At 40.3% G+C, this 25,290-nt stretch overlaps 1 protein-coding gene across 27 annotated transcripts in view; it reads left to right on the top strand.

The window, feature by feature from the left end:
• LOC143259034 (uncharacterized) overlaps positions 1–25,290 on the top strand; it is a 448,485-nt gene that overhangs the window by 267,906 nt on the left and 155,289 nt on the right. For 9 of the 27 annotated variants that reach the window (XM_076519805.1, XM_076519799.1, XM_076519787.1 and 6 more), the window contains one exon: positions 18,235–18,285. The exons of 14 other annotated variants lie outside the window; for them this stretch is intronic. In XM_076519805.1, coding sequence (XP_076375920.1) covers positions 18,235–18,285 — 51 coding nt within the window. Of the gene's footprint in view, positions 1–6,162; positions 8,334–18,234; positions 18,286–25,290 lie in introns of those variants that run through there. 4 more of the 27 variants (XM_076519807.1, XM_076519798.1, XM_076519788.1 and 1 more) reach the window with 3 other exon arrangements.

The raw sequence follows: 25,290 nt of genomic DNA, 5'->3' as shown, positions 1-25,290 counted from the left end.
ACTAGGATTTGTAGAACGCAACAGAATCACGATATCGTTTACCATAATAAATCTTAATCTTCTAGTTTCGCTTTCATTCATAGTGTGGAGGAATTTATTTACTGTGGAGGAATTTTCGGGTTTGATGTTCGGCACTTAACGCGTTCGCATTCCCTTCGCGATTATCTGTTAACATAATGTTTCCACGAGCCTAATTCGCCGCGAATTAACGCGGGCCGCTCGACCGTAGCCTTTTAAGGTCGATTTCGTCGTTCCGTGCGCCTGCTCTTTGCAGAAAGGAAACACCGCCGGCGGTTCACACTGCAACGCGCGAATTAGCCGATCTCCGCGCGAAATTCCGGGCTCGTCGCTATCTGAGGAACACCGTCTGAACGGCGTTTCTGGCGGCCAAACGAGCGCCGTTATCGTTATCTCGGGAACGATGACGGACGACGAGCAACGGCGGAACGGCGGAACGGCTCGAAACGTCGCGACTTGCCGAGGTAATTTGAATATCGAGGCGAGGCACGTTCGCGTCACCTCTCTTTATCCACTTACGAAGACACCGGCGGATAATGAGGCGCGCGGATCCGCCGGATCTCCGCGGAGAATATTCATCGCGGGATTCTTCTATTTTTACAATCGGAATACCGGCCGCGCCGACGCATTCCAATATCGTTTGCGCCGTGATTGTTAATCCTTGCCGGAACTGCGGCGCTTGTTTATCCCGTCCGATTGAGCGAAGTCACGTTTGCCGCAGGTGAACCACGATATTTCTCATTGGAAAAGTGACGGAACGGTTTCGGTGGAATCGTCGGGATCCGTTCCTGCACGCGTGACACGGTGTGATCCATCGTGTATTATAGTCGCGCACGTTTTGTGACGTAATTGCCGCGTTGGAATCAGTTTTCGTTTGTCGCCGTGTCGACGATGCTCTTCATCGTGTGGGAATTTTTGGAACGAGATTACTCGGCACGAAGTTGGATATATTAACCCTTTGCACTCGAAGTTTTTTTTGAGTCATATTACCAGCAACTCGAAGCCATTTTAGTGAAAAGATCATATTCACATGTAAGTTCATGATATAAGCATTAAAAGAAAAGTCATCGTTGTGTGTTATTATTTTTTTAATTGTTTATGGATACAAACGTCATTTGTCACCAACAGCGAAACATCCTATAACTAATTTTTACGATTTGTTTTTGTTCTTATGTTAAAAACTGAAAATTATTTGCATTGTCTCCGTAGCGGAGCCCTCGAGTTTGAAGACAAATTTTAAATGGCTCCGCTCCGGAGCCCTCGAGTGCAAAGGGTTAATGAATAGACCTGGGATTTCATACATTTATGGCAAAAATGATTGCGTCAAATACAAAACTGTGAACACATTTGGGGAATTTAAAAACACTGTTGCATCATTTCCAGCTCAATAAAACTATTCAGGAACGAGATAAATGTCTAAGTAGCTCCTGTATCTTGCAATTAGTTAATTTCTATTTTTCATAAAAATTCGCAGTATATTCATGAATCATTAAAGAATACAAAGAAATTATTTCTATAGAAAAGTAGTGATTGTGTTCAACATTCAATCGGAGCCGATTATAAATGATACGAATGCATAGTGTCCATAAAATTTGTAAATTTTTATAGTCTGAAACAGAAGTTGATCTTCTAAAGCCATGAACTAATTAGTTCGCGTTATCTAACACGAGGTAAATCCACATTTAATGCGTTGTTTATTGTGTTAGGTATGGAGTAATGTACATCGTAATGTGTGTGCGGAATATGGGCCAAGCAAACAGAATCGCGGGAATATCTGCTGCTTTATGGGCACATGGAGAATAATTTACCGTGCTTTAAACAGTTTCCTCGTGTAGTCATGCCGGAAATATCTGCGTGCCTGTGAATCTTTATGCCGTTCAAACAACTTCTGCGCACGTTCAAGGAAAATAAATATTACAAAGAATTGCGCACACCTGATAAACACTTATTTAGCTCTTCTCTCTATCGATTGGCTGTCAATGCGTATCGAGTCTGCACTCTGAACGGGTAATTCACGACCACAGCTTCGTATCAGCTGTAACTGGAAAATTACCAGAACTCTATAAGTTTGTTTCTAAATACAAGAATCGTAAAAATTGAAAGAACTATATAAGAAAAATAAGTATTTATGATATTCACGTATTCCACCCTGTCAGAGCAAATTCTACTTTCTCCACACGACCAAGAAAACTATTTGCCAGCCGCGCTGCGCGGCGTTCTTAAAGTCGTAATTAGAAGACTCAGCTGGCGGTATTTCCAGGATAAGCGTACATGCACGAGATAAGATAATCTACGGAATTTAATTGCTACTCCGTTCCGTGCGTACGGATAATCGCCTGGCCGCAAAACAGCGTAGACGGACGCGAACATCGGTCCGCAACGAGAAACCTCTTGGCGTTACGGTAACGCGGCAAATGTGGCGGAAATAAGACGACGAGGGATCGATCTAGGTAGAAAAATGATGCCGCGGCAATGAGGTTTATTGGACCGGAACCTGGAACACCGTTTGTCGGATTGCTTCACCTATTGATTCACGGCATTCGAACCTCAATCCCGGCACCGAAATAGACTATGGCCTACTCGGCCTACTGGTTGGCTCTGTTAATGGATTCGCCAACCCGCCTACTAAATACGCACCTTTGTTTTGGGGACGGGGAGATGTTTAGATCTATTTCAGACACGAAGACCATCTCTCTCCGAATTGCTTTCCCCACTTAGTTACCGCCGCTGAGTGACGCACAAATGTTAATGCGCATTTCGGAGATATGCAGCAAATATTCTTGATACCACTGGGATGCTGCATCATTCATCGGTTGACCGCTGATGTTTAACACGTTCCGTGCCGAGCTTTTTTTACTCGAATCTTCACACTTTGATATTTTACTAAAACTTGATGTATTACGTGCAATTATTAATTCTCGTACACATAACAACGTAACAAAAACTTATCAACGCCCATTCTTGCGGTGGAAATTGATTCTTCGGTTCTAAATTTCTTGTAAACAATTTGTTCAGTTCACTAAGTAAACATGCAAGCGTGTACCATCGATGGTACACGTGGCACGGAACGTGTTAATGCGTATTCATGATTTTTTTTCATAGTTTGTGGAAAGAAGATACGGATTTTTATCGTATTGATATTGGATTAGATAATACATGAAGGTTTCATTAAACATTTTTAAAAATGCAAGGTTTAATAGAATTTCGTAGAAAATCTATTCTCTGCAGTGCTAGCTTGTTGTTTTTCTTAATTTGCATGAATTACGTAGTCTGGCGATTATACACGTGTAGCAGGAAATTGATGTAAATCAGTGTTTTTAATAGAACTTGCAAGTAGAAAAAGAAATTTCTTCCATAATGTTCTTACATAACGGCAAAATTTCATACGTATCCGCTAGATTACGTTGAGTTTCAACTGAAATTCGGATGCAAACTCGTGTTTCGTAATATCTTGATACTGGCGTGGATGTATTTTCTATTTCAACACTAAAGAATATTGATTGTCCAGCAACTTGTGTAGGAATTAAATAGGAATTAAATTTATTCTTACTTAGTTTCTTTTTTTTTTTTTTTAAAGGTATGTACGCAACTGCCAGCATTTAAAAACTGTGTGAAATTAAAAAATGTTGCTTTGCAAGTAGGCATTCGTTAAGACACAAATGAAATTATTTAGTAATATTTGCTTAAATTATTCTTACAAGTTTAATCATAGCTGTTGAAAAAAAAGGAAATTTTAGCCTCGAACAAAAATTAATCTATAGTTTACTTAGTACTAAGATACTAAGATATCGGTTTACATTTTCGTCGGTTCCGTCAGCGGGCAACGACGGTGATGTAAACTGTATATAATAGATACCGCGATACATCATCACCGGTACCATTAGATACTATTGGAAATGGGTAGATAAATTAAAGTAAAACGCAGTGAATTAAACTTATCCCTTTTAGTTTATTAATTTGATGTACGAGGAAGGACCGTCTTTACTCTCCTGATTGCTCCAGGAGACTGAAGACTATTCACAAAGACGAAACCAAAAACGTCACCTAAAGACAAAGAGCACTCTGTTCTATATACATATGAAATCATTGTTTATCTAATGGTACTCTGGCGAGACTCTCGGCGTCGATTCGTTTTTGTAACTTATATGCTAGAAGGAAAAACTTCTGAGTATTCAAAAGAGAGAAAATAATCCAATAGATACACATCGTGCCCTGACTGTTTGGGGACCCCAGCGTCACGTATACAATGTGAAACGCGACAAATAAACGTCTCTGATTGGTGGATAAGACGAACCCAAGAAAGGTATAAAAGAAGCGTTTTTTTCTTACCGGACTCTCAGTAGAGTTTGGCCGCTCGATCGTTTTCGCCCATATACCTTCTCTCGATAAAGGAATAAAATAAAGTCTTTTTTAAGAAAAGAATTAGAATCATATTTATTTTCATTCCATAATCCCAACAATAGCCTTGTTATTTATCGCAGTTGATCCTGTTATTCCAATAGTTCGCGCATAGAAAACAGCTCTCTAGAAATCTCGACGTAGGTGCATTTGTGGGGCACACGTGCATTAGTTTCCCGTGTCTGACCATAGCTGGCAATTTCTACTGGGTAACAGTGGTAGCTTACTGTATCTTATGTGCGAACACAATCCCAAGCACAACTTGGATCTCGGCTCGGTTTGCATTCTTACGGACGCAATTCAAATTTAGGCTTCCATTGAAGACACCAGTTTGCGTAATAACCGGTCTCGCGTGGGCGTACTCTAAGTTCAAGTTACGCTCAACATTCGTGGAAGTTCTTTGCACACAGCGCAGCGAGACACGTTGCTATAAAATACACGATTTGATCGCATTTTGCTGGTTCACAAGTGACACGTAACGCGAACAAATTCTGCCTACAATGTTAGCCCTTTGACCTCGAAGATATTTTACCTCCGTAACGCAGACGTTACTTTTGACCTAGCAGATTTCTATCCTATTCGACTCTTGTTCTTCTTTTGCATGTAAAATTGAACATTTACTCGTGCCACACTTGATTTCTTCAATGTATATGAAAAGCGAATAGGTTTAGTATTTTAAACATTGTTGTAAATTTTATTCATGGTACACACAGTTGTCATTCGAGTGTAAAGAGTTAACAAATTGTTACAATTACTGTCTGTTCCACTCTTGAATGCTACTTTAGGTATTTTTAAAGTATTCCTTTCAGGAAACTGTCAGGTAATAACTCTTCAGCAATGACAGGCGCTGACTCTTCGACGAAAGTGTCATTTGCTTAGTGTTATTTGCTTAAAGTAAATTGATGTATGCAAAGATTTCTTAGAATTAAATATTTATCTTGCACATTATTTTGAGGCTTATCTCTCTTCTTACATTTAAAATATAAAATACTGAAATAATTCATTGTTCGAAATTGCCATTATTTGAAATGAATTATTTGAAACACTTATTTCCTCTTTCCATTTCGAATACAATTTGATCGGGCCAGCTGCCCGCAGAACTGGCTTTTGACGTAGTCTTTAGCTAATAAACTACCTATCAGGAAACATTATCTGCATACGTGATATGAGTGGAATGAATTACAATTCTTTGCTCATTCGCGTTATGAAACGAAACGGTGACGCGTGACTATAGACAGAGAACTGTTTACCGTGCAAACTGTTCACGGGAAATTGAGTCTCCGTGCGCATCGGCCGTCGTAATATCGTTTACCATATCTCGTAGCTCCGGAGGTCATTCCGCAGAACCATTTCCGAAACTGTGTCGGAAGGGTGGATTAGACTGTGCCACCGGTGCAAGGCTTCCCAGGGGGGAGTGCCTTGAGGTCGAGCGAAGTGACATCCCTGCGACGAAGTACGCGGCTATGTTACCCGCAACAAGACCGCGTACTTTATTGTCAGATCCGGTGCACACGTTCTCGCGGTCCGAGACAAGGCGAGCACTTCGGGTCCCCACTCCGTGCACCTGCGGACGACAAACGGGAGTGCGAGACGGCACGTTGTCGAAGGTGTACACGTATCCGGCGAGTGTCCGTCGAAGCAGACCAAAGCGGAGTGGTAGGAGGAGAGGCTCGAAGGAAGGAGCAAGAAAGACTTGTGCCGGGAGCGAGGAGGGACCTGTGGCTTCTCGAGCAAGTCGCACGGTCGTGTTCCACGGAGTCGTCCGGTTGTCGGCGCGGATCGCGTTTTCAAATCGATATCGCTCGGGATCGCGTATCGCGGCTGAGTCGCGAGGTTCTTCGGTAGCGGCGCACCTGGCGGAGCCGTGAAATTCGAAATCGGCGGGCACAGGTGGCCGGGCACGTTCCGCGCGTAACAAAAGCGATTCGGTCACGGTGCGTCGCGTGTTCGATGTTTCCCCGGGAGAGTAGCCGGCCGCCGACGGAATTTCTAAACTGTCCGAGGAGAAAGGTACTTTCTAAGCGCGAGCACCGTCGACGATGGCGACGATTTTCCGAGCGGACTAGCGCCGCGACGCCGATCGATCGACGCTGGGCCCTCTCGTGGCCGCGGTCCCGCCCGTGGCCGCACGCGACCTTTAGCTGCGACGCGGCCACCGCCGAGCCGGCAGCCGCTAAACAACCGATTAAATTTACATGGTGACGCAACTCGCGCTCGTGACCGTCGACGACGGACTGCGAAGAAGCCAGTTGCGAGCGCACGTCACGGAGGAAAGGGGCGTCCGCGATCGCGGCGATCCCCGGCGCGATCCCAGCGATCACGACTCGCCGATTCTCGATCCCGTCCGCGGCGAATCGACGCTCCGTCGTCGTCGCTGTCGCGCCGATTCGCCGGACTGCTTCGGTCCCGAACCAGCGGGTGCCCGTTTTCCCTCGGAGAAAAAGTGAAACCTCCTCGAGGATAGTCGGGCACAATATATGCAACCAGCCCGAACGCTTCGGACGCGTTTAGTTTCGTTGTCGACGCGAGCCGGATGGATTTCGTGCGGTTTTCCTTCGCAGAACTGGGTCATTGGCGATCCGCGCTCGCCGGACTGATTGTGGCAGGAAAATTGTGGTTCTCCTATCGGCCGTAGTGCAGCGAACGCTGGAAAGAAATTGTGTTCGCGATTGCGTGCTGATTCTTTCGGAGTGCTCGGGTCGACCGAGTTCGGAACTTTTCCCCATGGATGCAATGTGATTCCGATTTCAAGTATTGTTTACGTTTTAACAAGCGTTCGGTGCGAAGGGATTGTCTGGCCGCTCAACAGTGTCTACGAACAAGTGTAGGATTCTTGTTTAACCTTCGACGAGAACACTTAGCAATTCTCTGTAGGAGCAACGCAAACAAGGAAATCTCCGGGATAAAGTCTAATCCGGGTTCTACATGCTGATTGCTACTCAAGTAGCGTCAAGCGAAAGAGAGAAATTCTGTGGTCCGAGCACATTCTAATCCCCCGGCCGGTGTTTACATAATACACGCGTAGAATTCTTGTTCAACAAACACTCCGCGCAAGGACCAGTGCAAACAAATGGCTCTCCGGGATGTAGCCTGATCCAGCTTCAAAATATTGATTGTGCTTCAAAAGAGCAGAGCGATGGGAATTTCGGTTTATGCCGGCCGCGTTTGAAGCCATTTTCAACGAGTGCTTTTGGTTATTAGACAATCTCTTTGCAAAAGTTGCTCCTCTCGAAATTTGACGTAGCCCCAACAAGCTGTTGTAACAATTTTCCTTTCATAATAATCACAGCGTATCAAAGGAGTAACCTCAACGGAGATGAACGAATAAAATTTAACCGAGATCGATTATTTCATAATATTCTCATTTGTCTCCGATGCTAGAAAATCTTTATCGAACAAGTCCACGAAGAAAAGTCCACGATAAAGTACGACTCGGTTCCAAAGCATTGTTTGCATTGAATTTTCGCAGAAACGGCTGATAGTAAGAATACAATAAGCGTACAAAATTATCAGTGCTACTTCCAAAAGAAGGTTATCGCGACTCGGTCGAAGAATCGATCGAGAACACGCGTGTGGAACAGTGGTGATCCAGATCGAAGATAGTGCAGTGTGTCGGAAATCAGGTGGCTTCGCTGTCGTCGAAGCAGGCCGTGCATTTCTGTGTATAGGGAAGCGTGATAATCCGCGCGAATTATGCCGGGAGGTGTTGAATAGGGGTTGCTGTGACCGGGATGTTAGCGAGATTGGGGATGACATGGGAGCCGGCGACATGAACAGGGAGATACCGAGCAGCACCCTCGCGACTCTCCGGGGAATCCTGGTGAGCTCGCTGTCGAGGGAGAATCTGGGCCCGCACGACCTGCCCGTTCAGGAGAACGGAAGGCATCGACCTCTGCGGAAGGTGCACTTTCACGAAGGTACATTCGGATGTTCGTTTGGACGGGCGTCGATGCGATCATTTAAATATAAACGGAGGAAACAGGCCGCGCCCACCGGCATCGGCTGCCGAGCCGCGCGCGACATTGTTGCTCGCGGCGCGGCAGTTTCGCGAAATATATATATGATCGGAACTATCGGGAATTCGTTCCGCGGGGAGAAAGTTCGGAAACAACGGCGACGACGCCGACGTTTGATACTGAAAACAGTGAGCGAACGGGATGCACGGTCTGGGTTAGGTCTGGCTTTTTTACGCGATTCCATTTCGCTCAATTTGCTAAGGCGGTTTACGCGTTTCCCGGGAACGCTCGGAACACCTGCTCGAGGAAATTGAAAGAGGAATGATTGAGACCTTTGCCGAATCACCGTTCTCCAGTTTGCTGTGAGTCATTCGATCGTAATCTCGCGCGCCGATTATTTTCTGAACGTTATTCATCGCGCACTTTCTAGCCTGATGACTGTTTCCAGCATAAGTGCGGAGTAGAGGGTTAATGGTCGATCGTTTCTGCGGAGACCGCCTTGCGAGGCATTCCAGAGGTGTTTGATAACATCTCCACACCCGTAGATTCTTAAATAGTTCGTACTTTTTCGATCGGGTGACTACACAGTCATTATCATGTTCACCGACGAGCGACTTCGCTTTCGAACGCCCTTGTTGCAACTACTATAATTCTGAAGGATATTGTTAGCATTGCTTGATATAATTTGGGTACACACTTCGAATGTTAGTTAATAAACGTACCAAAAGTGTGAGATTGTACTTCCTTTTCAACAACTGTCACGCGACCGGTGTCAAAGTGACCGACTACACATTTTTTGGTTTGAAGTCGCTGTAATTGGGAAGATTCTTTCGCAAAAAATAATTTAATACATTTCTCGATCCACCTATAATAAATCCACCTTATAATAAGAATGGTGGAATGTTTAAATTCAGTCTTGTCATAGTTATAAGTCGACACGTGTTAGTTACTTTTAGGGTTCGATAGATTCAGTGTGTTATACCGTCTAGAAAGAAATCATATAACAACTACATACATACACTTGCGTACTCAACGACGAGTCCCACCATGCGTGGACTCAACCGACAAGCTAACAGGTAAAGCTGAATGAACTCTGCGCGAGGACAACTCCATCGGAGTTTCCCGGAAACCCAGTTCTTTTCTTTGCTCGGTGAAATCATTCGTTGACACAATGAGCATCTCGAGAGCTCTTTTTCACGAAGTATGCAGTCCGTTGGAATTTTAATTTACGCATTCCCATCCTTTTAGGTTTACTGTATGGAATTCCGTGTGCCGGAGAGAGCCTAGTTCAAATAGACCGAATTTATTACGAGGCGAATCGATCTCCGCCGTCTGAATACCACGGTGTAAATTCCTCCTTAGGGTGCTGAACACACGGGGAACAGTCTATCCATCAAATTCGCTCGTTATTCCGCTCACGAGTGTCGTTTGTGCTTATGAGCCGAGGATGACGATCAAACTTTCCATGCGTCCATAACGATCGACCGGTCGGATGTGTTCGATGTCCGAATAAAGCCGCCAGCTGTAAAGCCTCGATTATCGGAACCAAAACATGGCATTGTTGTTTAGATGATTGAATTGTTTGGACAATCGAATAACTCTGTTTTTCTATTACAGAGCGTTCACGTTTATTTCTTAGACAAAAGACTAGTGGAGCTAATTACTGAGGGATGACCAATCGACGTGGCTTTGCTTTATTAAGCATAATTAACTTTATATTTATAGAATTATATTTATCGTTATTCTTTTACTTTGTTGATCATTGAATAAAAAGAATTTAACATGTCTTATCCGATAAATACAAAGTTAATTATATACGAAAACAAATAAAAGGCACAGAAATCGGTCTGGTTTTTTATGAAAGTTTTGAGAACGGAATCTTCGGTTAATAGACGTTCCGTTAAGAGAGGTTCCGTTAAGAGAGGTTCCGATAATCGAGGTTCCCCACTGTATTTGTCTCCCGACAAGATAAACTATTTACGTGATCCTACGGGGGTAGCCAGATGCTCCCAATTGAAGACATGCAAGTTCCTCCGGAAAGAGGATGGATACACGTCGTTAAGCCAGGGTTTAACTCGTTCCACGGGAAACAGTCTGGATCTAAGCTGAACTTAGAACACGGTCGCCGTTCGTCTTGATAGTCCCCGCGGAATGGAAGCTTTGATCTCGCTTGAGAAACGAACTTGGTTTCGGGAGAGATTTCGAATCAGGCTACACCAATTTATGCTCGTCATCATTAGAATCCCGGATAGTTGGGGATATTCAGAGTTTCACTCTTTCACCTTAACCAGTTAGCTGTGGCGCCTCCTTTTCAGAGCGCGCACCTATGTGTGTCGCGAGAATCAAGCGATGACGAGTATACTCGTCAAACAGAGAGTCAGTGTCGCTGTTAAAATATTGGCTCAAAAAGACGGTTCTGTTTTATAAAATTAACAATTTTATTATTAATATTTACTTATTCACTTAACATTGACATATACTACATACATAATAAACAAAAAACGCAGGAAAAATAAAATACTTATAAAAGTGAAAAATTCAAATTGCTGCTACAGAATAGTATTCAGGAAAGCAAGGAACAAATTCGTTATGTGAACTGATAAGCTGTTTCAACCAGACGCATGAGTTCATCTCAAATTGTTCATATTTTTTATCTGTTTGTTTCATTCTGACCTGGTCTGAAAATATTCTAAACACCTTGAAATTTGAGAATATCTCTTTGTTTTCGCTAAAATTACAATTTAAATAGCCAATGATCACTACTTTTTACGTACGCCGAGTATACTTTATCTTGTAAATAACATGTTGTAGAACAAAATTGTTTCGAACGAAATTAATTTATTTGGTATGAAGTGTGGCATATACGACAATAATTAATTTCTTCCTTTTTTATCAAAATATTCAGATAATTTGACAAAATTAGAAATGCTTGCATACATGCTTGCATTGATTGTAATGGACAACATTTTGAATATTTCTTGCATTAAAAATCAACTAAAGAATATCTCGATAAACATGCATCTCAGTATATTTTTATTTCCCTTACTCGATACACTTTCGTATAGCATGATTAAATGTTGCATATTATGGTTAAAAAATTCAAGGTGACCCTCGTACTTTGAGAAAAAAGAAAAATAAAAAATTAATTATTGCCGTGTATGCTCTTCTTTATACCGAACAACGTTCGTTCGAAACATTTGTTTGTACAATATGTAGTTTATTTTGGACGCAGAGCGTACCATGTAGGTTTACATTACGTTATCGAATGTGATGCGTATCTTCACTGTATGTCTATATTGGGGACGGTGATATCTGTCGAATTATCAGATATCAGATTTGTTTGATCTTGATGTTTGCAAGAGTTCGGGTCTTGTGTGTGGAGCAATTTGAGAAGTATTATGTTTTAGGTAAGGTTTAAATGGTCTTGTCAATTTCATAGTGGGTCTCGGTTATAAATCTTATCTTATCAAATTTTAAGCTCTCTTAATTATTTGAAACTTAACTGTTGAATAATTTGCGATAAATCTCCCAAGATATGCTTCACAATAAAGCATACTGTTTCGTGTGATCTTCTAAAATATCTAAAATATCTTTAGGATTTCTTTCATAGACATGATTCGAAGGGAACGTTTGATATGACCCGCGTGTAGGTCAATCCGATCTATTGTCTATCTACATACGAACTTCCAGTGCGATCGTCGATTGATATTTGCACGAATGAATAACAAATATAAATGCAAACTCCACGATAATATTCCATTTCCATGCATTAGCGAAGATTATATTCTCGCCATACTGTTGTAATAACGTGCACGATAATGGAATGGCATAACAGCGTAACCCTGGCTTCCAGCAACAGATAATGTACGTTTGATAAAGAGAATTCCATTTCCGGCAAATGACAGCAGATGTGCGATTGAAGAACGTTGAAATCAAGGTGATTGCCGATAATTCAGCGAATTTATCCGTTAAATGAAATTAAGCATTTCACGTGTGTTTAGTATTAAGTAGTTATGTTACTTTGATGGAATAATGACACGATTTTTGAGAACACAATTTTACTTAATTAAAGTAAAGAATTACGCAATTCTCTCGAATGAAGGAAACTAAACAGCTTACTAATCGAAATATGAGTGTAGCTGTAATATGAACACAAGATTGAACAAAAACAACCTACAAAATAATAAGTTTATTAGTCGAATAACACAAAAAGAAACTGAAATGTTCCACATACCAGCACAAGATTCGATTCCTTCTAAGTCTTCTCTATATTTAATCTCGGCTGAAAAGCATGAAAAGCGAACAATGGCAGTGTAGTGTTGTTCCTAATGAAGCTGGCTGTAAAGTTAACAAAACACCGTTTGTTCAATTCATACCCTAAAACCGGCACAATAAAACAATGCGACGTCAGGCCATGGAATCGAGAAATCCTGAATTAAAATGTTTTTCTTGCGTGATCAAAGGTTTCGCAGATTGAGTTTGCATTCATCCAGTGTGCGACCCGATCCCGAGGGTACAGTCTATTTCCACTGGCCGCGTTATTTGTTTCGTTTTTAACGTGGTTGCATCCTTACGGTAACGGGTCAAGCTCGGCTCGCTGGATTTTTCTCGTTAAACGTAATGAAAGATTTCCGCGAGAAGTAACGTTATCCTGGTCGGTATTGTTTACCTTTTACGCAGAGACGTCGTTTCCTTCTGCAGATCTGTCATAATTACTGCACACGGTTCAGAATTCCGAGTACACTTCGTCGTCAGTCCCGTGACTAATAGATCTGTTGATGTCACGCACCAAAAAGTCCCTCTCACGCCTCGGTCTGCTGAAACAGTCTGTCGACCACTCGGTAGCAAATACTTGAGATTTTATGAACACTGTGCAACGTTATCTTCGATTAGATTGTGATGTATCCCAATGATTTAGAGCTGCTATTAACCCGAGAAAGATAACCTACGTCGCAGAGGCGCCTGCGAAGACTGTTGATTTTTGTTAATTTTTGATAGAGGTCTAGTGATTTAAGTTTAAAATTACTTAAAATATAAAAAAATATAATATAAATGCATTTTATTTTTAAAATAATGCCAAACCTTTAAAATGACTAGATTAACTTAAATAAATATCCATTGTTAGTATAAAATTGACGCCTTAGAAAAGCATGCGCCTCTGAAGCGTATGGTTATCTTTTACGTACGTTGTCATATGGTTATCTTTCTAGGGTTAAAATACTGATTGTCGTTTTATTTCCCGACGACTCTCATTAATTATGTACACAGTGTATGCTGTATTTGTTTTCTATACGTAGTGACCTGTTATCATGGATAGGTCATTGTACACACATCTGGGCAAATGTTGTTTGAAATGAAAATAAGCAATAGCTATTTGAAATAATTAATTTCGAACCATTATTTTCAACGCTGTTATTTGAAAATAAAAATACAATCGATCCATTTGACATAATAGCAACTTCAAATAATGAATTATTTCGTTATTTTTTATTTTAAACATGACGAAAGAAATCATTCTCGAAATAATATACAACGAAAAGATTTTACTTTAAGAAACCTATACGTCGATTTACTTTAAAAAGATTAAAATTTGTTGAAATCTTTACAGCAACTTGCTTGGAGCGAAATTTTTTCTTAAGAAGTTCATCTTTAAGAGATATTGTAACCCAAAGAAAATAATCGTTCTACAGAGAATCTGAATAATCATTTAACAGAGTCAGATCGGTGATTTTATCTTGCAGAGACATCAGCGATCGTGTCAAAATACAACTCACAGTCACAGCTAATAATTAGATCATCATATAGTAGTTTCCAAGAACTATTTCTAATTTATCTTAAATAATTATTTAAATTAGATTCTAACAGTTATAAAACAAAATAAAATGTTATTTACAACAATATTTCAAATAACGTTATTCCAAAAGTGATTACAGGCATGAAAATAATTATGAAATAAAATAACATGTTATATTTGAAATAATATTTCGAATAATATTACTTCAAATATGCCTAGGAAATAATATGTTAGCGGCATTTTTAGAGAGCGAGAGAGAGATAGCTAAGAATTATCGAACTAGGATCTTTGACAGATTTACGATAGAGTCTGGAGATGCACGTGGCCTCAAGAGTGAGTGTATGCAATCAAACCTGGCGACGGACGACGGTTGGAGACCACGTTGGGTCTTCCAGCTATCTGGCGTCTCAGGTTGCTGATTGAGACAATGTATGTTTGAATAAGACAAGCGGCCCGACGCTGCCTTGCCAAAGAATTGGGACTTTGTTCCCGAAGGATCTGGTCACAGAATGGGAAAGGCGATGCCTTTTGGTAAGAGGACTGTGTTTGACCACTCAGCACTTACCCCGGAACCTTCGTTGGGCATAGATCACGCGCAACTATCTATAAATTTACACATATAGCCTTGTCTAACAAGTATCAATCACATGATTACGTATCACGGTGATAATCACCGAAGGTTATTGTCATGCATGACGTCGTGCATCGCCTTCACTATCGCGCCTAATGATCGTTATCGCGATAGCTCATCGAAAGTCATGTATCGCCGCGAGATATCGACGGCAAACACCATGTTTTCTCAGAATCCTCAACTGTTCGATCGGCTGAATACGGAAATAATTAGATTTGCTCGTTCGAGCAGAAGCGAGTAAAAGTTAACGCGAGAGGATCCACGGAGCCCGGAAGAGTTTTCACAGAGTTTGGCGACGCGAGGCGCGCCTGGAATGGAATCATTGATTCTCCCGTGATTCTCTTTCGACAAACTCGGAGAGGAATATTTGGTACACGTGTTTGGAGGAACGTTTGCGAGACTTTCACGTTCGAGCGGCGTGTGTCTGTTGCTTTTGGGCCTTTGTTGGCGGACAAGGATGATAGGATCGGGTGATTTCTGTGCTAGATCGACCTTCGTGGATCACTGACGGCGCACAATAGACGATTTCTTTTGTGATCGGAAAGGGAGAAAGATGCGACGGTTGTTGGCTCATAAATTTCGTCGCTATCGTCGTTACATTATAATGGGGGCGGTAACTTTATATTAACGGAGGGTTAAACTTTCTGCTATTACAGATATTATTTATTCATGGAACGGGCCCGTGCATACGGACAATCTGTGCATACGGCGAATGATTGCATGATGATAGTATTATTTTACGGGACGTATAACGTTCTATAAATTCAGACGTTATAGTCTCTGTGTAGAAGTCAACTGCGAGGAACAATGTAGGGTATTTTACTGAAAATTATATTTATTGTTTCATGTTGTACAGGAAGTTTAAAATGCTTAATATTATCTTTAACTATCTGGTATGATCTTTAAGTATCTAGTATATATATTGGATTATTTTCTCTCTTTTGAATACTCAGAAGTTTTTCCTTCTAGCATATAAGTTACAAAAACGAATCGACGCCGAGAGTCTCGCCAGAGTACCATTAGATAAACAATGATTTCATATGTATATAGAACAGAGTGCTCTTTGTCTTTAGGTGACGTTTTTGGTTTCGTCTTTGTGAATAGTCTTCAGTCTCCTGGAGCAATCAGGAGAGTAAAGACGGTCCTTCCTCGTACATCAAATTAATAAACTAAAAGGGATAAGTTTAATTCACTGCGTTTTACTTTTATTTATCTACCCATTTCCAATAATATAATTTCATAATTTCGTCCGGGTTTCCGAGGAGATTAATTTAACACGCATGCATTCAAAACTGCTGCAAAGAGAAAGAGAAGATAGAAAACAGATAGGCATTTGCCGAGACTAATGCAGCAAATAGTAAAAATGGATTGGAAAGTTATCAAGTTTCAACTTCTATTGTGTTTTCACATTACTCCTAATCTCCGCATACGATGCGAAGCTTTGAAAGAGGTCGTACGTACACGGTCTAGTTGGAATAAAAATTCAGTTTCTCAAATCTTTGGCACCAACAGTTGTGGCTTAAGTGTAAACTTCGTTCGTAACTTCGAGGACCTGAGCGCTAGGTTCCTGAGAGAAGAAAGAACGCCTGGATTTCTTTGTCCCGAGATGTGTCCCAGAATATAATTTTCGGAAACGAACACTCGACAATTTGTATACAAATTTGAAACTAAATGAGAACAAGGAAAATTCGTTTCGCTTAGTATTCGCGTTTATAATGAACATTACTGTCGAGCACTCTTGAGCAATTTTGGAATTTTTGACGGAATAGTTTTTATTGACGTCTCGTAAACGCGACAAAATGGCCGCAGTCAGGTTATTACTGTCGAAACCTCGTTCAACGAACCGCGTGGGGCTCAATTGAACAATTAATATCGCAATCTGAATTCACATCTCGAAGACGTCGTCGAGACATCGTCAATGAACCCTCAAGATCGTACTCCAGTTCCGCTCTATTACGTAACGCCATTCTTATTCCCACCATTGTTTCGTATGACCAAGCGGACCCACGCCTACGGGTCAGCGTTCCAGACTGAATGGTAATCGGAAATGAAAAGTTCCAGTTGGTCCGCGTTCCGTAGCGTTCTCCGGATGGAGAGCAAAATCAATCGAAGGCCAATCTGGGATGGCGTAGTGGAGAATATCGGCCAATCAACCCCTTGGCGGCTACCCCGCCGGAAGTGCGTAAATTAGAAACAGTGTAACGAACCAATATGGAAGGCGTATATTAATTTATCTCGTAATGAACAATTAGGAAGCGATAATCGCGCGTAAGGGATCGATGTGACGGAAAGCCGGTCATTTTATGTCTCTTTACAATGACACGGTGGAAATCAAATATGAAACAATAATTTATAGTGCAAATGGTACTTCGGAAACGAGCCAAATTCTTTTTCCCAAGTTCTTTCTCTAGTGAATAGAAATTAATAACTCAGATGTAAAAGATAATAATTATTGAATACAGTCATTTAGGTGTCATCTTTAATCATTTTATTTTATTCTATTACTTTCATTTTATTATACTTATTTCTGTTACGTTCATTTTGATATTCTGAATTCGATTTTAATATTCTTATTCCTATTACTTTCATTTTATTATTCTTATTTCTATTACTTTCATGTTAACACTCTCATTCTATTTATTTCATTTTAATATCATTATTCTATCTCACTTTAAAACCACTTATAAAAATCGTGAATATATTTTGTCACTTTATGTCTCTTCACAATAACACGGTGGAAATCATATATGAAACAATAATTTATAGTGTAAATGGTACTTCGGAAACGAGCCAAATTCTTTTTCCCAAGTTCTTTCTCTAGTAAATAGAAATTATATATATATATATAATAACTCAGATATAAAGGATAATAATTATTGAATACAGTCATTTATATATATATAGGTGTCATCTTTTTAATCATTTTATTTTATTCTATTACTTTCATTTTATTATACTTATTTCTGTTACGTTCAGTTTAATATTCTTAATTCGATTTTAATATTCTTATTTCTATTACTTTCATGTTAACATTCTCATTCTATTTATTTCATTTTAATATCATTATTCTATCTCACTTTAAAACCACTTATATAAAAATCGTGAATACATTTTATTGCGATACGAAAAAGAAATGTCCGATCAGATATTGTGCGAAATAGCCCGAGAAAGTCGAAGTTCGCATACCGCGAGCGACAACACGCACCATTAGTCAAATACGAATTGCACGATGAATCAGCACGATGACTAAGCTGAAATTCAACGTGAAATTCCGCACAATGTTTATATTAAATTTATTCGATCAGCGTTTTCTGTTTTTAAAACAAAATTCATGGACGCGTACTAGGCACACGTTCGGTTGCGCGAACTGACTCGTCACGCGACACGAATTTCTGGGAACTGTTGTTAATAACGCCGATGGTTTTTCTCTGTTTCAGGTGAGTACTCCGCCGTAGACCGAGACTACGAGCAGCAGCCAGGTAGTCGTGGTACGTAGAGTGAAACCACGAAGAATGTGTCAATCGATGTCTTTTTGGCTGTGTAGTGATCCACGACTTTTCTACCATCACTCTGGAAATCAAGAGAATGCAAATCACTGTGATCATCGGATAAATTGCTTGCCACATTCCAACACATTCACTGCCATGGTGGTCGCTGATAACCAGCGCTAATGAATCGTTTCACGCGTCGATTGCTTCAGTACCCGCGCCAATCTTACGAGATCGAAACAATCTATTTGATGCATACACTCGAAACAGTTTTATCAGACGCGATATTGGCAGACAATGTGTTCAATCAGATCATGCAGTTTTGTACAAATGATTCGATTTCATTAAATTCATTAGATGGTTTCTTGTAGTTTAGAGAGAATACTTGTTTCTTGATACTCTGAGCATGAAAGACTCATAACACTATTCATCGAATTGGAACATATTCTCGTCCTATTTTCAACTCGAAGTAAAAGTTTCTGATGAGTTTTAGAGTGATCTGTGAAGCTTCTAGAAATGCCATTCTTAAGTCGAAGGTTCACTCTATCGTTTAAAACGATTTTGAAATAAATGTTTGAATATTCATTAAAATTAACGGTCTTGTGGTAAACTAATTCTTCGGAGTTCTTAACACTAAACCTGTCGTGGTGATCAAAATGATCGATTTCTCAAGATTCTTTCATTAGAAATAATTGACTCCTTAATCAAAGCACTAATTATAATAAAATTAAGCGGGTCTGTATAAATTCAGTCTTGTCATTCTGACAAAGCAATGCAATTTTCTCGGTTGGTTTAGTGTTAAAAGAGCTCGAATCTTCTGATCGAATTTGCAGAAAGTTACTCCGTTTTAAATGGCTATCGAGCGTAATTAAGACTTTCGCGTCTAATTAAGACTGTGTCCAGGCCACGATCAGTATTGACAGTTCGAACTCACCGTCCGAACTCGATCAAACTGGCTAACCGATCCGTACCTAATGTACTCATTAAGTTCAAGCAACGTCTAATATTAAAACATTGCCACGAAATCGGATACTCGAGAAAGGTTGCCGCGGAATCGGATATTCGCGAAAGGTTGCCACGGAATCGCCGAGGAATGCGTTCTCATTTTCTCATGCATACCGTCGATTCTACGAGCGGAAATAATCGATAGCGATGTTAAGTCTCGAAATACGACGCTTTCCACGGAACAGTAACTCGATCCGTTTCAAGAATCAGATATTATGATAATGTAAACTTGAGAGGAATAATCATTTTCATCGCTTATGAAATAAAATGTATACGATGGTCGAGAAATTTAATGCTCTTGAGAGAAGAAGCATTCAGATCCTCGTAACGTTCTTTTCTCATTCGTTGATCTAATTGATATTATTATACCAACACTTCAATTCGACATGTAAATTTGCTATTCAAAATAGGTAATATTAGAACAGAAACTCGTATCTACCCTTTTTAATTAAATTCTATTCCAATATGTTACATCCTTTTGAATTTTGCTGATTATCAATTTTTACTATCTCGCTTAAGAAAACCGGTTTTCAACATTCATCAAGAACAATTTATGCTTTCAATTTACATTTTTAAATTCGATTTTCTTCGAGGCCAGCCCAAGGTGCAGGACAAAAACTGAAGAAGGTCGGTACCGCACGACTCTCCCTTAAATTAGTATGCCATGCTTTACATATAAATTGACAGTAGGCCATCGCGACGGTAATGACACAGTGTGTATACAGAGTGAACTACCTAAGAGAAAAAAAAGCAGGCACATTTCCATTAATCATGATCAGAAGAGAAAAGATCACATTGAACTTAAAGAGCTTATATACATATATAGGGTAACGTGTTAAGATTTCCGGATCATAAATATTTGCTAAACAGAATGCGTTTGACCTTCGAATGACATTAAGGGGACGAGATAAAAAGCAGTAATTCACATGTACACAAATTATTTACAAACTGCGTTGTTCGATACGTTTAACATACACATCTTCATTTATAAAGAGTTTGTCAACGATAGGAAAAATTCAAATTGCTTTAAATGATTGTAGCGGTGAAATTTTGTATTTTAACAAAAATTTTGTATCATTTTAATTTCTTAAAACGCATAAATAACTGTTCAATTTTTATTTTAATCCATTTTTTTATATCTAGTGCAGTTTTAAAAATATTTGTATAGATAAATAGGGAAACACTTATTAAATAGGTACATAACAGGTGTTTTCACTCTGAAGAAACGAATTGTGGCCGATAAAAAAAATAGTTCAATACTTCTTATAAGGGTCCCAACAAACTTGTACAGTTTAAAAAAAATCGGTATTTTTGGGTTGTCGAACTTTACAATCAAAGAAAAAATTGTGAATTTCAATGCCTGAACCAACGTTTGACTCAGAGAGGGAAGAACAATAGAACTTCGATTATTTGGAATAAGTAGAGTGACATTAACCCCTGGACCACGGTTACCGGGTCGTTTTGACCCAGTGTATTTAAATCGTCAACAAATTACTCATTTATCGGCAAATTAAATAAATTGTTGTTACACAAGGGACAACAGAAAGTCTATTAAGTTTACACCAAGTATTTTGGAAAAAATATTTGAAAAATTGATGAGGAAAGCTGCATATGGCCATAAAAATCGGAGAATACAACAGTTGCTTACAGTCCCAATTTTAATTTTCATTGATTTGTCCAGTAAATCGTTTTACATATGGATTGCTTTAGATTCAGCTAACTGCACGTGAAACGTATTTGGAGAATATAGAATTCTGATATTGCAGGACCCGAATACTCGAGATGTTTCACTGCATTTTTAAGTCTCGATGCATTATTTGACGTTGATCCCAAGTTTGAGTCCTGGTAGAAGTTGCCCAGGGATGTTTTCCGCGAGGAAGTGCTAGATTTCGAAAGACGAGGAAACGCGCGAAGATTGTTCCAGTTCCTAGCAGGCGAGGAACATGCTCATTAACGCTGCCTTTCTTCCGAGGAATTATCGATCAGCGAGAGTGCGCGGAGGCGCGCGACCACAACGGACCGAAGTTTCGCCGGAACCGCCGTCAAATATTCGACGAGCGCGAAATTAATTGCTCGTCACGGCCCGTTCCCCTTCGCCGCGTGGATCTCCGGATAAAGTGTCAAGGAGGAGGGCTTCTTCACGCTCGTGAGATCCTCTCGTCTCATCTCGAGCCTCGCGCGCTTGACAAAGTGCATATGAAATATAACGAGAATGTGGGATGCTGCTGCATCCTCGGCGCAATTTCGCACGAGTACGTTATTACACGCGCTCTCTCGCGGGGGCGAAAAGGGTCGAAGAACGCGGTGGGCGCACGGTAAATCTTTGGCTTCGCCATGGGCGTTTTCGTAGCCCTGGTAATTAAGCGCTCGCGATATTATCAACGTGTCTCCTATTTTCACCGAGACGCTGTAAATCAACCAACTTACTGTCTGTGAGCCGAAAGACCTATCGGTGGCCGGTAGGTCAGTAATGCGAGCTAATGAAACTTGAGTGAACTAATTAAATGGACGCTTAACTACATATTTGTTAAAATAACCGTCCACGAATCATCGTGAGCGAACCGTTCCACTAATTAAGATTATTTGGATTGTTTCGAAGCCAATCAGTTTTCTTTGAAAATGTGTAACGATTTCTTTAGAAATAAACAATAGATAACGGCACTTATGTATATTGATTACAGCATGACAACAAAATTCTTCAGAGGGAATTGTTTTTTTTTTTTTATAAAAACACTTACATTTTTCTTTTATTTCTTTTTTGGTCAAGTTCGTTTTTGTGTCATTTTGTGATAAAAATAGTGCTCTGCATTATTAGCGGCATTGTTATTTCTCTACAACTAATTTGCGAAATACTTGTTTATATCAATTTTAAGGTTAATGGACTTGCAATAATTATACAGTCCTGGAAATTTGTGATGATTATGGCTTGTATTTGAAAGCACAATTTGCAATGATATTATCGCTTCGAAATCCATAAAAATGCCGAAATAATAGTTTCTCTGTCAGATGCTGCGTCCAAAATAAAAAATTCATGGAGATTCATGATTAAAAATCCTTTATTCATCTGCCAGATTGAATCGCATAGAATTTTCATGAATTTTTCATTTACAGTGATTTAACTTCAATAAGTCATGCACATCGTGCACCACTTTTTGGGGAATAAAGTCTGCGTGAGAGGTTGTTATTCGAACAATTCTTCTGTTTTGACAGCATAAATGTTATTGTAATTGTATAATATAGCTACGTACCTTGACATAAAACACTAGTTAGAAAAGAAATCCATTAATCTTGTCGGAGACGTTCCCAAAGGACGCATTCTTTTGAGATTGTAGATACGACATGGCTTCTCGACGATAAGATCGTCTATCTTCTTGAAAATCAGCATGTACTCACAAGTCTCTTTTACTTAAGGATGAAAATGAACAAAACGACGACGAAAATACAGCAGACAACTCATGAAATCCTTATGAATAGAAGCTATTTACCAAAAGTTCTTATCATTTAATCCAAATAAGAACTCATTATTCATCGTAATACAGCGGAATATACAGTGTGTCCCATAATTATGTTAACACGCGGAAAGAGGTGATTCCTGAGGTCGTTTGAAGTGTCTTTTTCCTTAGAAAAAATGCAATCCGCGGCTTTGTTTACGAGTCATTGACGAAAAAACAATGACCAATGAGAGGCGAGATCTGCTGTCGCGAGGCGTTGCAAAGCCGCGGATTGCAGTTTTGCTAAGGAAAAAGTGACTTGAAATGACCTCAAGAATCGCCGCTTTCCATGGTACTTTCTTTGTTAACATAATTATAGGACATCCCGTAGAGTGATAGTCAATTGAATGGATGAACTTTGGCCTTCCGGTAAATTTCCCTCGTCGGTAGAGACTGCCGAATTTACCACGCAATCGAGAAACGCGAATTCCGCGATGTTTAGCCTCTGATAAGAATGGACCGATAAAGGTAGTTCAGCGGCTCATCAGTCAACGGTGCGCGGCACGTAATGTTCCCCTCATATTTTATCCAGTAAAATTTATGAGGAGACCACCACTGCAAATAATCGCGGCAGATTAAGATACCTTATCGCTGACTCAGCTCGTTTGCGATATTCTTTTTCGCTTTTCAACATGTATCGCAGCGGTTATGCTGACTTCCCGTCGATTGTTCGCTGGCCAGCACATGGAATAACTCTGGTTAACTGCAAGCTTGCTGCTTGAAAATTTATTTTCGATAATTAATGGAAAACTTTCGCAATTGTCTGTCGAATGCAGCGCGACACTGTCAAGACAAATCAGTAAATATGAATTTAACACTAAACTTACCGAACAGACGTCTGACATGCGTTGTTTTATAAGAATTACAAGGCTGAATTTATTTAGACATCTTATCATTTTTGTTATAATGTATTCCATCATTTCCAACAAAAGTGGCTCTATAATACCAAAAATGTTTAAGTAAAAATTGTGGAACCGGTCATTTCGACTGCCGTCAGGTTTATCGGGTCGTCAGCATCGATTACGCAAATATTACGCAGCCATTTTGTTTACCCTTATCGATCTGCCGCTACGGTTTGGAATTAGAGATCCTGATTTTGGACGGATACTAAAATACACGTGTAGTACAAAATTAAGAATCCGTGTACATTGAGGTATCTTTTATTTACTCTTGATGAAAGTTTTGTTCGAAACATCTTTTGCGGCATTCCTCGCAATGCTTCTGATTAATAAAATCGATTTACTGACATATCTTTTCAATTATTGATTATATCGAGAAACACGTTAGATAAAGTTTGTTACTCTCGACATAAAAGAAGTTAATATTTGATAAAATTATAAAATATACAGGGTGTCCCAAAAATGTCTCGCAATCCGAAAGTGGCGGGTTCCTCGGATCATTTGAAGCAACTTTTTCCTTTACAAAAATTTCCTCCGAGATACCGTTAACGAGTTATTAACGAAAAACAGTGACCAATGAGAGGCGAGATCTGCTGACGCGAGACGGCCGAGCCTTCGCGCGCTCGTTGGCTCGGTCGCCTCGCGTCAGCAGAGCTCGCTTCTTATTGGTTGGCGTTCTTCATTAATAACTCGTAAACGAAACCGCGGTTTGCATTTTCGCTAAGGAAAAAGTTACTTCAAATAACCTAAGGAATCCACTATTCCCGGATTGCGAGACATTTTTGGGATATCCTGTAATTTAGTTATACATACGCAATTGATTAGGTACATATGTATACATAAATACAGTAATGTCTCTCTAATTGACGCTCAGATTGTCCACAAAAATGGACAATTTAGGAAGAGGAGATACGATTATTCGATTCGAGCGATTCGTTCTTATAGTTACGAATTGTCAACAACTATAAAAACGAGTTGCAAGGCTCGAACAATCGTATCCCCTCTTCTCAAATTGTCCATTTTTGTGCACAATGCGAGCGTCAGTTAGGAAGACATTACTATACACGCGAACGCACAAAATAGAAATACACGGCTTGAGATCCAAATTCGTTCACTACACGCGTGCTCGTAAAATAGAGATTTCTGGTTGGCACCCAGTCGAATTTTCGGAATTTCCCTTGGTTTCACGAGCATATCGAAGGTGTCGGAGAGAATCGGTTTCATGTTCATATTGAATGCGCGGAGCGGCGCAAGAACCGGCTGTTGGTTATCGGGACGCAAAATATGCGTCGGACAGTGGATGGACGTTCTTCGAAGGTTTGGCGTTCGAGCGGAAATTGGCGGGACTCGATCGCGCAGGCGATACGCTGGAAGGTATTGTCCGACCGATTGACATCGGCGGGCTGGCCGATTGGCACGATGATTGACGCGTATCCGCGAGATGAGCCAAGATCCGCGTGCCCCGCCGCCCCCTGCGGAAATGGCGGCGCGCGTTATCGCGTTTCGAACTCGGCTACTAACTTCGTTATCGAGTCCTTTCACGATCTTATTACGCGGCCGATCGCGTGCGCAACGCCCGGCCGAGAGTCCTATTCTGTCAACGGCCAATA

The sequence above is a fragment of the Megalopta genalis genome, chromosome 3 (assembly GCF_051020955.1).
Source record: "Megalopta genalis isolate 19385.01 chromosome 3, iyMegGena1_principal, whole genome shotgun sequence".
NCBI classification, from domain to species: domain Eukaryota; kingdom Metazoa; phylum Arthropoda; class Insecta; order Hymenoptera; family Halictidae; genus Megalopta; species Megalopta genalis.
Note: the sequence above shows the minus strand (reverse complement) of the source record. Positions and strands in the feature narration are given on the sequence as shown.